Genomic DNA, 14,307 nt, shown 5'->3' with positions numbered 1-14,307 from the left:
AGTCAGTGTCACTCACGGGTTTCTCTTCCCCTTCTGGAGAGTAGCAATTCTCAACGATGCCCTTCTCGCATATTGCGAAACTCCATCATCACCAAATAACGAAGCTTCGGCACAGGAGATCCCTCGGGGCAACTTGTTTGGTTTGAGAATTCCACCTTTGAATCGCAACAGTCAATGCCCTCATTCGGCAACTGCTCGAACTCCTTGGGACCCGCAGCTTGCGTCGCGGAGTCAGCACTAGACACGGCAAACCACCTATCGGACTGTTTTCGCTTTTAAACACCGATAGGATACGAATTACCGCGTTTCAATTTCACGATCGAGCACGACGTATATACTTCCAGGGGCGCCGACCCCGTAGCTCAAATTCAGTGCTGATGTGGTGCAACGGAGATCCTGATAACCAGGTCATTCCTCGAAACGAGATCTGAACTTCTTCGACCATTGACACACTTTCGCTATCTTCAACATGGCGTCTATTTCCTTTCAACCCCGATCCCTGTCAGTTGTGCAGGTAGGACAATATCTGGCTGGGTTGGTAAGGGTTCCCCGAAACTTGGAACATCATCGATCGAAAAGACGAAAAGCCATACTAACAGAGTTTTAGACAGCCGTTTGCATCCTGACGGTCGTAGTATACAGACTTCATTTCCATCCAATATCCAAATATCCTGGCCCAAAGTTATGGGCAGCAACAGCGCTCCCTTCCGCATACTATGCTATTGTAGGTGCAAAGGCTTCCAAAATGTCGGAACTGCACAATCAATACGGGCCAGTGAGCTCCCCATTCTCTGAACTAAAGTTTTTCAAATCTCAAATCCTTTCAGATCGTGCGAGTCGGTCCGTACGAATTATCCTACGTCAGCGAGGTCGCCGAGAGGGATATATATAGCTCTCACCGAGCTTCGGGAGGCAAACAGCTTGGCAAATATAAATTTACACCACCGAGTCGTATTGGCGGAATCTTCAACAACCCAAATGACGCCGACCATTCTAGGCTTCGAAAGATTCTCGGAGTTGCGTTCAGCGACAAGGCCGTTCGGGAGCGAGAACCCTTCTTGCAGGACTACACTACGCTCTTCATCAAAAGATTAAAAGAACAACCAGTTGGGAAACCAATTGACATGACCTGGTGGCTGGGTTGTATTGGCTTCGATACGGTGGCACATCTCACTTTCGGAGATTCATTCCACGCCCTGTGAGTATCAACCCCACTCCAAAATGACAATGCTGACTTGGAAGTCAAACCACTACACTTCCAGAAATAGCATCTCAAAACCATGATCTCCTCGTAACCTCAGCCAGGCGAGCAGCGCTAGGCCCATTCTTCTTGGGCAGGCAACTGTACAAGTGTTTTGGGGAGCCTCCCAGTTTTCCTATCCGGAGGAAGATCTTCGCAGGACTGTTCGAGGGTCATGAAGCCAGGCGAAACGCAGGCAAGAAGGGTGAAAATGAAGTCGAGGATTTGTAGGTTTCAATCTCCTTCGTAGACTGCGAAGGTGGAAAGGTTAGAGCCGACGCTGACTGAAATCAGGGTCTCTATCATGTCCAAAAAGATCGGCAGTCAGAAGGGCCTCAGTCAAGGTGAGATGGCAGTTGTCAGCAACGACCTCAACATTGCCGGGAGCGATACGTCTGCTTCTGCTCTCTCTGTAAGACACGGATTGCCCCTTGTGATTTGACACCTTAACACTAACCAACTCTCCAGGCTATGATCTACCATCTCCTCCAGAACCCTTCAAAGCTTCAGATCCTAACCAAGGAAATACGCTCCTCCTTCAAAACCGAAGAGGAAATCAAGGGCCCAGCAATAAACAACCTCAAATACCTAAACGCTGTCATCAACGAGTCTATGAGACTCAGCCACCCCGCACCAGAAACGACCAGGAGAATCACAAATCCTGGCGGGAACACGATCTGCGGTGACCACATTCCGGGAGATGTATGTGCTCCCTCTCAAGAATCAAATTCATGCTGTTTGCTGAAGAGTGTTGATAGATTCGAGTCGGCGTCTACAGATATGCAGCAGGACACTACGCACCAGCATGGAAAGACGTCGAGTTCTTCGTTCCTGAGCGCTGGCTAGGAGACAAGGAGTACGAAGGCGATAATCTTGGTCTTGTCAACCCGTTTGCCATAGGGCCGCGGAATTGCATCGGACAGATGTGAGAGTCCTCATTTCTAATGTTGAACGAGAAGCTGACTTGGTGGAATAGTTTTGCGATGGTTTATATGAGGCTTGTTCTTGGAAGGCTGTTCTGGAAGTGAGTGCCCCGAGGAGTGGGAACGGGAGGAGCTGACTGTGACAGTTTTGATCTTGAGCTTTGCGTAGAGAGCAAGAACTGGCTTGATATGAAGATGTATTCGTTGATTATTGACAAGGCACCTCTTTTCGTTAAGCTGAAGTCCGTCAGGTGATGCGAAATAGACCCCTTGATCATCGGAAATGCACCAGGGCATAGAAGTTCTGGGAGTCATACTTGTTCTACTCCTCGATCGAATACACACGAACAAAGAGGAGATAGTCTCGAAAGAATAGAAAAAAGAGTTAGAAAATATCTATATCGCACCGAGAATTTTTCCAGTTCCCTTGTTCGTGAGTCCCGCTCAACTTCTGTTCTTGCACTTACGCCGGACTCCACATGCATCTTCAAATTCTTACACAGGAGGAGGCACCGCGTCCGCAGCAGGTATGGAGCCCATCACGCCGCCCTTGCAGTTAGCAGCAGGGACGTTCTTCTCTGCCTTCGCTGCTGCAGATTTGTATGCTGCGAGTGTTTCGTTTCCATTTCTGTTGAGTTTCATTAGATTATTTGTACGAGGGGGGATGATCGGGAGGGAGGGAAGCGACGCACGCATTAACAGCCATCACCATCCCCAACTGACAGTGCGGGCCCTGCGCACAATAAATGAATATCGACTTCGTATCATTCACCGGGACATCAAACGTCGTGACCGTGCTTGCACCAGCCGTCACCGGCACGAAGCCGCTATGGATCCCAGCCGCGGTCGGGTCTGATGCTTGGATCGGCTGGCATGGCTCCGCGAACGTGGATTGCGTGACGGTGTGGTTTATCTGCGAGAACTGGAACTGCAGGATGTCGCCTGGGTTTGCTTTTACGTCGGCGGGTACGAAGACGAGGGATTTGTTGACGGTGGGGGAGCCGACGGTTATGGCGATTATTTTCGACTTTGTGGTCCCGGAGGCAGGGGCAGATTCCGTGGCTTTGGGTGCTGTGCTTGTGGCGCCTTTGGTTGCAGATTTGGCTGGGGATGGTGTCAGTGCCTTCTTGTACGGGATAGTGCGAGATGAGGGGCAAGGGGTGAGATCGACGGAAGGCAAGAGGCTCAGTAGAGACCTCCGGCTGGCTCAGGGCCTCTCGGCCTGCTATTGAGCGGAGGAACGAACCTGCGGAAGACAACTGCAGCAGCGACAGAAGCGCTAATGCTGCCAAGAAAGGGACCCGTTGAATCTGCATAATGGAAATATTGATACTGACTAGGACAAGAAAAGTATGATACAAGAAACTTCTTGTTGCAAGGTTGAAAAGGACACGAGGGGCATATATCATGATATCAACACCTAAATTTGGATTCAAGGACTTCCTTGACAGTTGAGCCTCGTGACCTTCGCATGTGGTAAGAGGCCAGTTTGACGCATCCCAAATTCACTGAGATTGTAAATGTCGGCTTTCATCAAGACGCCGAAGAGCGATGCGAGTTGGGTTGTGGAAGTTCTCGAACAATGCAGGTCCCGAGGACTCTCGGTGTTGAGTCGTGAGAATCAGACAAGTCGCTGCTTCAAAGACACATGGAAGCGCTCGGCTCTCGCGCTCTCGGCTCTCGCTCAGAAGTCCACAGGGACACTAATCTCCTGCATAGCTCCATGAGTGCTTCGCAAAGGGGACGCATGAAATGAGCTCGACGTCTGTGGGTACACTGGGTAAGGTGTGGTCGGGTTCCCCAAGACAAGACAGATTTCCGGCCCGCCGATCTGTGCATCAGATCCGGATCCGTCCGTGCAGCCCGTCCCCAGGGTCCAGTAAGGTTAAAACGGTAGCATGCGAAACCTGCCGCTTAGCGAGGGACTGCAATGGCGGTGCATTTTAGTGGATGGTTCGCTGACTCGGATGAAACGAAACATCGAATTCTGGACCCTGACTTCGGAGGGAGGCACTTTGCCATTACAGTACTTGATTGCGATGAAAGCTCTCACTTCACATGAAGAGCTTTCCGAAATTGATTGCACTCAACCTGAAATAAAGAGTCCGAATGCGATGGTGATCCGTTGAGCCACGAGCCCGCGCCAAGCCAGGACCGCTAAGCGAGCCGGAAAGGAGGGATGTAGACTACGGATGCATCCATCGCATCGCATCGCATGGACTGACACTCGGTGCCATGGCAGTCAGACACAGACAATTCTCGATGAACACGTACGCCGAATAGCGATGGGCACGGGTGACGAGATGTTCTTGGCTGTTCAGTGGCTGGTAGAGCGAGATGTTGAGAGGGCGGACGTCCGAATGGCGAACGTCCGCATAGATAGAGTTCGACTCCACCAAAGTCGCCGAATCTAACTTCATATAAAAGAACGAGCTTCTCGAGGACTTCTCTTCATTCTCTATTACACTCAATTGACATACCTCCCAAATTAGATTCTGCAATCCAATATTTCTCGAATTAAGTCGCCAAAATGGACGCTACAAATGGACACAGCAATGTCGAAGCCCCATTGGATGGACACACCTATGGCGAGGCCCCATTGAATGGACACACAAAAGACGAGGCCCCATTGAATGGCCACACAAAAGACGAGGCCCCATTGAATGGTCACTCCAACGGTCACTCCAACGGACATGCAGCTCCAGCAGTTCCTGAGGTGTCGGCACCAGCAAATGGAAGCGCTCATGTTGAGCCAGAAATCACAAGAGTTCGGGGTCCTTTGGGACTTGGATCTGCAAGCCTTGCCGGGAAGGTCGCCCTCGTGACTGGTTCAGGTATGTGATCTTTTTTCCCTCGCTTGAAACATGTCGGATTCTAAATTCATGGACAGGACGAGGGATTGGACGAGAGATGGCTCTCGAGTTGGGAAGAAGAGGAGCCAACGTTGTTGTCAACTACGCCAACAGCGCCGAGGCGGCCGAAGAAGTTGTTGCTCAGATCAAGAACTCGGGCAGCGATGCAATCGCCGTCATGGCCAATACGTCCAATGTTAAGGATATTATCTCTCTGTTTGCCCAAGCCGTTGCTTATTTCGGACATCTTGACATCGTCTGCTCTAACTCCGGTGTTGTCTCATTCGGCCACATCAAAGACGTCACAGAGGAGGAGTATGACCGAGTCATGAGCATCAACACCCGTGGACAATTCTTTGTTGCCAGAGAAGCGTACAAGCACCTGTCTGTTGGCGGCAGTCTCATCATGATGGGAAGCATTACCGGGCAAGCGAAGGGCGTGCCAAAGCACACATTGTACTCCGGTAGCAAAGGTGCCATCGAGACCTTCGTTCGTTGCATGGCCATTGGTTAGTTGATTCTGGATTCGTCTCGGAAACTTGACTGACAACCTCTTTAGACATGGGCGATAAGCAGATCACTGTGAACTGCATTGCTCCAGGTGGAATCAGGACAGATATGTACCACAAGGTCTGCAGAGAGTACATTCCTAACGGTTCTAACTTGAACGACGCGGAGGTTGACGAGGTAAGAGAAATTGACGCTAGAGTGATCTTCAACCGCTGACAGTGATGGCAGTATGCTGCAACATGGAGTCCTTTGCACCGTGTTGGTCTACCAATTGATATTGCGCGGGTTGTCTGTTTCCTTGCAAGTCAGGATGGTGAATGGATCAACGGAAAGGTTCTCGGGATTGATGGCGCAGCTTGCATGTAGGGAGGGAGTTAAATATACCATAATAATGCATAGAATTCCTTGATAGTACTGCCTTGTAGCATAGTATCCGAAGTCTTTTAATCCACGCGAACATTTTCGTCCTGTGATCTATAGAAAACACGAAGATACAACGGTGGGTCTGTATATATCGCACACCTCGAGACTTCTAAGTAAGCGGCGACAGAATCTATTGAAAGGACTGAGCAGCAGTCCGTTGAAATCACGTATCAAAGCAGATGACGTTGATGGACATTGAGGCACCAAACGACGATGGTTTCACATTTTGATTAGATCTGGGTATGACTTGCCCGAAATCGCAGCTTGCATGTCCAAGGATTGCCGCTGACATCAGGCAGTCAGATGGCTCCGCGTTCTTTCAAATTCCTAGTCCGTTCGTCCATGTTGGCAGGGTAGCCCTTCTGATTGAAATTATTATATACTATAAGTAGTCTGGAATACGTTAGTAGCCGGCTTCATGATAAGGAGTAATCTCAACATGAGACCGCCTTGCATCTCTTCATTTGGCAGAAAGTACAAAAATGTACATACCCTGGAGTGAAAGCCTTTGTCTTATCTTGGATTGATTTGGGATTTCTGGGATTGGCATTCCTGGCAAGTACAGAGAGACCATGTTGGGCAGGTGAGAGTCGCAGTCTTACTTGGAGTTCGACTGTCGGAGCCGATGCTGGAAAATGTCGGCCTCTCCTGAGTTCCCACTCGTGGCTCATTCATGTTTGCGTCATGGTCTTCGTCTTTCCACAGCTCATCTTCCCAGTCTTCCTAGTCATACTTGGGATAACCGCTGTCGGGGAGGTTGGTTGGGAGGCTGGCATTTATCGAACTCTCCCGGGCTTCAGCGAGTTTCCCCTTCAACGTTGTATTATCGGCCTTGTGTTTCGCAAGCTCACCATACATACGCTCAAAGCAACTTCTCGGTGCTTTTGACATAATGTACGGCCGACTGGTAATCGCTCTCAAGCTGAGTCAACTTTTCTCGATAGGTTTTCTCGGTTTCTTTTTCCCTGGCCTCGTAGGTCGCTTTGGCTTCTTCTGCCTCCTCCTTGATCTTCGTATAGTCGGCCCTACTTTTATTCAACTGGATTGTCACGTAGATCACTTTGGCTTCCATCTTCTTCATATCAGCTTTATATTTCGCCAACTCCTCTTTCATACGCTTGAGCAGCTTCTCAGTGCCCTTAACATAGTGTACTGCGGATTGGTAATCATTCTCCAGCTGGCTGAGCTTCTTGCGGTTGGTCTCTTCGGCTTCTTGTTCCCGAGCCTCATAGCTGGCTTTCAGTTCTTGGTGAGTTTGAAGGCTTTGTGAAAGCTGTAGTTCCAATTCACGTAAACGTTCAGTTTCTGTTGGGATTGGCGGGGAGGACGTGGTGTCAAGGGTACCAGGTTTCTCGCCGCCCTGGTCTGTCCACTTTTGTAGAAGGTAGACAGACTGTCGCGATGAAGTTGAGGATTGTCGCCATGAATGCGTTGAAGTCCAGTTGCTCTCCAAACTGCGGGGGCGAGGGTCTGCATCGATACTGCTACCGAGCAGGATGTCATTTAGATATGCTGATCTTCTGTTTGCTTCGTTCCTTGGGCTTGGAGGAATGGATGGATGAGTTGGTGCCGTGGCTGATTGTCCCTCGGAGTTTGGATTGATTTCCTCGTCCGCTGACAAGGGGTGGTCGATGTCCGTGGATTCTTGCTCCTCTTCGAGTCTCTCAAGTTCGGCAATAGTGGCCTGTTGAGCAATGATCAAAGTTTGAGTGACAGCTTCCTCTTGATCATCTTCTTCTTGCGACTCAATCGTCGAAAGCCTATTCAAAGAGTGAGTCAAACTAATACGATCCAAAAGAAAGTATTGCACTCACTTTCTCGTTGCAATCTTCTGTGCAAAGTCCAAAGTCGTAAGCATAATATGTAACGTGATTTTGCATGATTCGAGTCTCGTTCACAACAACTGAAGCTTCGATTTCTTGGACGTCCATCTGACGCGTGAGATGAACTGCGAGGACGGCTCCAGGGTGGCAGCCTTGCGCTTTTGCAACCCATCGATGATCGACTCTATATCCTTGAAGATTTCTTGGCACTGATCTAGAACCTCATGGATCGTATCAATTGCACTGATCGATTGTCTGAATGACCTCGCGTTGGTAAAAGTGGACTGTAGCTGCTTCAGGACAGAGCAAAACAAGGTTATCTCGGTACCAATCGTCCTGGCTTCTGTACCAGCCGAGCCAATCGAGGCTCCGAACTGGAACAGGGTGAAAGAGACTCTAGTGCCTGCTCCGATGACTCCAATGATGTTGGAAATCGTCCCTGTTTCCGCCATTTCATGTGTGGAACGGAAATATATCAAGGAACTATATTGAGGCAAAGGATGAGGAACTTCTTGTCTCGTTGTGAAGGGCGGTTCAAATAGGCGCGGCAACTGGTTCAAACGAGGCGCAGCGGACCCCTTTTTCACACAGGATGGTTATCATTGGCTGGATTAAGATCACGGGATTTCCAAGAGCTCCAAGATTTTGAAAGGCACTGAACATGACTAGAACTAACCTGGATTTTTCCTGGGGCTATATAAATCCTGATATAAGCCTTGGTATTGTTATAGAGGGGGAGAATCTGGAGTGGGTGGTTTAAGTCACGTGATCAAACTACTGTGATTCCCTTTCGTCGAGTCGATTATTTCTCAGCTGGGGATGGATTACTAACAATGCTGACCATTATCCTCCCCTTCTACGCGAGTCTCAATCTAAGTAAGGGACTTGAAGCTCGGTGTTCAATCGGGATGCTATTAAAATTATTTATTGACTATCTCCGAGCTCACAACCCTTCTACTGTAGCTGGCCTTGGTGGAAATGGTGTGGTCCAGGTCGCTGAGGGGAATGTGAAATGTATACGGCGACGAGGGCCGCGAAATTCCCACTGCCCAAAAGCAATTCTGAGCTTGGAATGTGTAGGAAAGGTTTTGTAACTGTCTGCGAAACCAAGCAACTCATCAGCGTTGAAGCGCAGACAATATCCACATCATCGCCTTGTCTGAAATCCACTCTTTTCAGCTACTTCAATAAACTTGAATATGAACAAGGACAATCTCTAAAGAGTGGCCTACGAAATTCCAAAGCCAGTAAATTCAGCAACTCAGCAGAAGTCCATTCTCAACTGGCCTGATGTTTATTAGAACTTCTTACAAGCCCCGGAAGCAGTCATTCATGATGGTCCACAGGCACTCCATAACACGAGCCCGATCGCAATTGAAAGTGGGTCTCCTGGCATCACAATAAGGCGACTCGGTGATAAGCGTCTTCGTTCTGGTTCCTGCTTGGTCTGGTTTGCGTTGTTGTCATTGGAGTCGCTGTTGGTGTGGAGCTGTCGGTGGATCTATCTCAGCTGGGAAAAATCACTAGAGTCTAGGTGGAGAATCTAACTCAGATCGTGAGTCCGAGATAAAATTCCAAGCAGCGATAGCGACTGTTTTTCTTCTTTTCCCTCAAAAGCCAATAATGCTTAGCGGTACGAAGACTCGGTCTACATCCGCAATAGCATCCACTTCATTTGCGACAGGGACCGCAGTGGCATCAAGAATTTGTCCCGCATCTAACGGCGCAATTCACACCTCCCTTTCTACCATTGGGTCTCCTCCCTCGGCGGGCTTGACTTTCACAAAACATTGCAGGAGAGATGTGCAAGTTGGCTTCAATCTTGCATCATCTTTCATCCTTGCCTTTGACGCATGCATCGAGCTCTGCGCGTCTTTGAATTGTATAACCAGAACCAAGATTACTTGGCCGCAACTTACCTGATAACGGGAGCGGCGCCATAGAACTGCTGGGTTCACAATGTAACGACAAAAACACTCTCTAATCGAGATACAGATACCGCTGTTTCGGTAACTTCGGTTTGAAAGATTTCTATCGGCGAGCGGCAATCCGATGTGGTGTTTGAACAAGAATAATTAGCTGATACTCTTTCTGAGCTTGTGATTTGAGCTTGCGGTGAGTGTCTCGGGTGTATCTCTCATACTCGTGTGTCTGTTAAACCGAACAGAGGTGAGGATGTTCGAAATTTCCGTGGTTTGAATCAAAGCGAAGCTTCACCCATACTTGAGTAGCCTCGTTCTATGACCGCAATGTCAGACAGGGCAAGTGCAAGACAGTGATTCCAGAGTCCCACTCCTCGAGTGTTCCGGTTCGTGGTCATGGCGAGTATAAAACAGAACCAGCAGAGACCACTGGGCCCCCCAACCCGTTGCCCAGTAATGAAGCACTCTAAGTCAAGCAGGTACATTGACGAAATTCTGCCGGCATGCAGGCCGTGTTTGGGAAGCGCTCGGAATCCTGAACCCGAACCCGGCACACTTGAGCCTCAATCTGGGGTGTCCAAAGGCCGAACTGGAGAGATCCGTGAGGGCATCTCGCTGGTTGGTGGTAATGAAAATAGAATTAAGGTGACACAAGGTTGTATGCATGTGACTGCCACGTCGTCGACCTGATTCTGACCAGAATGATGCAATGCAGCAAAACGGTCCTCATTGTCATCTCCTCGAAACAACTCCTGATATCGAAAAAGAAGCATATGCATCCTAACCGCTGGGATGCGAGGTCACGGGCGGCTCTCGCCGAGGTGGCCCGTCCAAGATGGGGCGGAGATGGATGGTTATCGGTCTGCTGGGCGATCTCTATCCAAGCCCAGGGAGGTGTTGAGCATGAATGTTCCTATCTTGGGTTGCAGCAGCATGCGCCTATCCGTGTTGATGGTCCAGTCACAGGTCGTGGATGTGCTTCAGGGCTGCGATGACGGGGTCCAGATGGGCGCGCCTTGCAGATGCGGGAGAGCTGCGAGCTAAAAATAAAAATAGATCTCGGCTGCTATTTCCACGTAAGGCGGTAATATATCCACTCTGGCTGGGAAGAGAAGAGGCCTGGCCATTGGCGAAGTATGAGTGAAATAGCGAGCTTGGGCAGACTTCTATCAACAACCCCGCTCTGGGCCTGGCCCTCAAAGCGCCACGTATCTATTTTTGCGCACATCGACGTAGTCCCCCCATTCATCCAATCAACTTCTCGTTGCGTCCCGAAAATAGCATCATCTTCTTCCCGTATCGCGTCTCCAAGCGCCTACTCTCCAGGTCTTCATCTCAATGGTCGATGCGGGAGCGGCCGAGGTACTTCTATTTTGGATAGCTTCAATGCGCTAAACATACTTCAAAGGTAGGGTGTCTCGCGTTCCTCTAATGTATTCTTGGTAGCAGCGTCAACGAACTTTTGCTCGTGCTCTTTATATCTCTTCAACGACGACTTCGAGACCTATTGTCACGATACTCAACCTCTCTATCGCGCATGCGTGAGTTGAGTGCGAACCTTCGAAATCCTATCATCCCTTTTCCCATAAAATTTCCCGAACTGCACAGCTCGACGTCATAGATCAACGAGATCATCACCAATATTGAGAAAATACCTTCATTATGCCGATTTCAAAACAATACATATCGTCGCCGCTTGAAGCGGGACCTTCTCTTCTCGACATCAAACAGCTTCCTCCACAGCTATTGTCTGCTCTCGAATATGTTTCGAAAAGACTGGCAAGGAAGCGTTTACATATTTCCCTGATTGTTGTCCGCAAAGACATCAACATCCCAGGAATACCATTATCAGAACCACCGAAAGCACCTGAGCCACCGACTCCATCTGTTACCATATCTCCAGCCAAGGCATTCTTCAGCAATGCTTCATCCACACTTGCCAGGACAAACAGTAATTACGGGCTCAGTTTGCTACATATGAGCACTTTGACAGAAAAGGCCGAAAAGATACTCCGCGCCACAATCGCTAAAGCAGAAAATAAATTCCCCATTGGGTAAGTCATCACCTCGCCTTCCCCCCCCCCCTTTTTTTCTATGTCTTTTGTCACAAACAAAACTAATTTTCTCCCAAGATCAGGTTGGCTCTCCTCCCACCCTCTCACAAACACCATCACCTGCCCCGCAACCAACGACCTTATCCGACGCTCCCTCACCCAAAATGAGGTCCTCTTCTCCTCGGAAGGCCTCACCCTCCTCTCCCTTGACCACGTCTACACCTTCAAATGCCAACTGCACAGCTACTCGCGCACGCTCTCACCCGTGGACCTGACCTCCGCCGTCGACGAGCTGCGCCGGCTGGTCCTCGCTCAGAACGGCCGACGAATCACAAAGGGGTACTTGATGCGCGCATACGAATGGCTAGGCGTCAGTCTCGCGGCCCTCGTGGACGTGAATGAAGGGTACAAGACCGCATATGGCGGACAAGCCCGCACCGGCGGCATCGAAGTCGCGAACGAGGAGCGCAAGTCGCCGCCTCCTCTCAAGACGAGCTTCGCTATGAAAGACATCAGAAGGATGAAAATTTCCGTCGGATTCGGAGACCAGAGTCCCACCGCAGAGACAGATAGTTCTAGCAGCAGCGAGAACTCGAGCGACTGTGACGAGGAAGGCTCTGCGCTCGTGGAAGTTGGCGAGAGCGCCAAGGGGAAGGACGCAGGTGTCGATGGGATGCGACCAGATCGCGGACCACACCGAAGAGGTCCTACTACGCCCAATGGCTTTGAAGATATCACTCCCGTTACCAAGGGAGAATGGTGTTTCCTGATGGTAGGAGATGGGTGGAAGGAGGCGAAGACAGCAGCGGTGGTGACTTGTTGATGCATTTTGCAAGCGAAGCGAGCATTGTAAAGGGGCATCCTCATCTTTATTTTTAGGTATAGGGTTGGTTTAGCGCTGCATCGGACTCTAGCGGTTTTTCCTTGCCAGAGCTGAAAACAAGAGCTGCGATCAGATTTTTCTGGCTTTCATTTTGGGTCTGGGTCTGGGTCTCGGTTTATAAATATATACGCATTTGGGAACCGGCGTCAAACAAAGGTTCAAGAAATCAAAGCATATCTTCAACTTACTTCCCTCCCCTGGCTCATCACGTGTAAAGAATTTCCAACCGCTTCTTTCCAAGAGAGATTCTAGAAGGCTTGGGATGAGTGAAAGTTGGTGAAAAGTGTGCCGTTCCGTCCCAGAACTCTGGTTCCCCGACGACAAGGCCGGGTCTAAAAATATACTTGGCCCCCAGCGGCCAGTTTTATTGGCCCGCAAGACTCACGAATGGCGTGCATGAGTGCTCACGGACACCATATGCACAACACCTCCCCCCTCTGCTACTTGCAACAATACCGTACTATTGGATCGTTGTTTGATCACGTGCCCCACCTGGATACCGCAGTCTTGGTTCAGCCACCCCACCATCACACATCGCATGAACAGTCACATACCTTAGGTTGGAGATATTCAGTTGATTTGCTAAAACAGATTCAATTCGTGCCTCCATTCGGTAGCGCTACCCTGGTTCACTGAAGTGGTTCATTGGTTCACCTCCTCTCGCCCGCCAGCCTTAGCAGTTTGCCAACAGAGGCTTCTTCTTCTCAACTTTCACCACTCACTTTTACTCTCTACTGTTATAACCTTCTTTTCTTGAAAATACTGCGCCTTCTAATGCCCCGTCCTCGGTCAGACAGTCTACTTCCCACCCGGCCAATGCATCTTCAGCACCTGTTTGCTCGTATCGGCCACAACCTGCTCCGTCAAGTTCGAATTCGGTATCCACTGTCACAATCAGCATTCCTCCTTCGTCACCCCCTTTCTCCTTCCACTCCCCCCTCTCTCCCTTCCACTCCCCCCTCTCTCCCTTCCACTCCCCCCTCTCTCCCTTCCACTCCCCCCTCTCTCCCTTCCCCTCGTGAAACAAAAAAAACAGCACTAACACCTTCCAATCCCAGATACCCATACCCGAAACCCCAATATACCTCGCCCTCCCACTCGTCCAAACCGTCCTCCCATCTCCTATGCAAAACAGGAGCCAGCGGCGTATCCACCGTGATATTCTCTACGATCGCAACAGTATAGCTACCTTCGGCTTGATGTCTGGGTTCATGAAGGAGCCGGGGTTCATGGCTTGCCAGAGGGCGATGAGGCGGTCTGTATTGGCGTGGTGAAGGAAGCTGTCCCAGTATCAAACACCAATTACCAATCGCGAAATTGGGGTGAGAGGGGAAAGGAGGAAGGGGAGGGGGAGGGGAGGAACAAACACAATCGGATCAAAAACCAAGTAAGAAAACGTAGCCATGTGTCCCGGGTTACTCGGGTTGAAACCCCCGATTGCACAATGCACTTGATTATGCACGAACTCAAACGCGGTGCTTCCTGAGAAGCTGGTCGCCATTTCGTTGTAGTTTATTACGTTGAAGCTGAATTCTGTGCCCCTCGTGATCTTTTCTACCCTAAATTCGGTGTGAAACGGAACTTATAGTATTCGCCTTCAACCCAGAGCCTCCTAGGTTGCTGTTCACGCTGTTAGGGTTAGACGTCCCGTTATCTAGGGGTCTCATTGAAGTGGGA

General features: G+C 49.8%; 7 protein-coding genes across 7 annotated transcripts; 4 read left to right on the top strand and 3 right to left on the bottom strand.

Annotated features, from left to right (window-relative positions):
* The first annotated feature begins 346 nt into the window (after positions 1-346).
* On the top strand, positions 347-2,571 carry K444DRAFT_670775 (cytochrome P450). The gene is made up of 9 exons (XM_024887670.1): positions 347-538; positions 608-775; positions 828-1,198; positions 1,243-1,467; positions 1,535-1,652; positions 1,709-1,942; positions 1,999-2,165; positions 2,217-2,264; positions 2,310-2,571. The coding sequence occupies exons 1-9, from the start codon at positions 470-472 to the stop codon at positions 2,416-2,418; spliced, it is 1,509 nt and encodes a 502-aa protein (XP_024726444.1). The 5' UTR covers positions 347-469; the 3' UTR covers positions 2,419-2,571.
* Positions 2,572-2,658: 87 nt separating this feature from the next.
* K444DRAFT_648821 (uncharacterized protein) lies at positions 2,659-3,479 on the bottom strand (the record flags this gene model as incomplete). The annotated part of the gene is made up of 3 exons (XM_024885512.1): positions 2,659-2,791; positions 2,856-3,267; positions 3,410-3,479. 3 exons carry the CDS (start codon positions 3,477-3,479, stop codon positions 2,659-2,661), a joined length of 615 nt encoding a protein of 204 aa, XP_024726443.1.
* Positions 3,480-4,828: 1,349 nt separating this feature from the next.
* On the top strand, positions 4,829-6,137 carry K444DRAFT_290007 (NAD(P)-binding protein). Its single transcript, XM_024871644.1, has 3 exons — positions 4,829-5,524; positions 5,575-5,702; positions 5,754-6,137. Exons 1-3 carry the CDS (start codon positions 5,074-5,076, stop codon positions 5,889-5,891), a joined length of 717 nt encoding a protein of 238 aa, XP_024726442.1. The 5' UTR covers positions 4,829-5,073; the 3' UTR covers positions 5,892-6,137.
* Positions 6,138-6,714: 577 nt separating this feature from the next.
* On the bottom strand, positions 6,715-8,016 carry K444DRAFT_290074 (uncharacterized protein). Its single transcript, XM_024871645.1, has 2 exons — positions 7,763-8,016; positions 6,715-7,708 (listed from the first exon to the last, which is right to left on the bottom strand). Exons 1-2 carry the CDS (start codon positions 7,804-7,806, stop codon positions 6,811-6,813), a joined length of 942 nt encoding a protein of 313 aa, XP_024726441.1. The 5' UTR covers positions 7,807-8,016; the 3' UTR covers positions 6,715-6,810.
* K444DRAFT_290092 (uncharacterized protein) lies at positions 7,717-8,310 on the bottom strand. Its single transcript, XM_024871646.1, has one exon. The coding sequence runs from the start codon at positions 8,221-8,223 to the stop codon at positions 7,843-7,845; it is 381 nt and encodes a 126-aa protein (XP_024726440.1). The 5' UTR covers positions 8,224-8,310; the 3' UTR covers positions 7,717-7,842.
* Positions 8,311-10,956: 2,646 nt separating this feature from the next.
* On the top strand, positions 10,957-12,803 carry K444DRAFT_670771 (uncharacterized protein). Its single transcript, XM_024887669.1, has 2 exons — positions 10,957-11,747; positions 11,826-12,803. Exons 1-2 carry the CDS (start codon positions 11,356-11,358, stop codon positions 12,568-12,570), a joined length of 1,137 nt encoding a protein of 378 aa, XP_024726439.1. The 5' UTR covers positions 10,957-11,355; the 3' UTR covers positions 12,571-12,803.
* Positions 12,804-13,191: 388 nt separating this feature from the next.
* K444DRAFT_289979 (uncharacterized protein) lies at positions 13,192-13,874 on the top strand. The gene has a single exon (XM_024871643.1). It carries the CDS (start codon positions 13,405-13,407, stop codon positions 13,813-13,815), a length of 411 nt encoding a protein of 136 aa, XP_024726438.1. The 5' UTR covers positions 13,192-13,404; the 3' UTR covers positions 13,816-13,874.
* The last annotated feature ends 433 nt before the right edge of the window (positions 13,875-14,307 follow it).

The sequence above is a fragment of the Hyaloscypha bicolor genome (assembly GCF_002865645.1).
Source record: "Hyaloscypha bicolor E unplaced genomic scaffold K444scaffold_190, whole genome shotgun sequence".
Lineage (NCBI taxonomy): Eukaryota > Fungi > Ascomycota > Leotiomycetes > Helotiales > Hyaloscyphaceae > Hyaloscypha > Hyaloscypha bicolor.
Note: the sequence above shows the minus strand (reverse complement) of the source record. Positions and strands in the feature narration are given on the sequence as shown.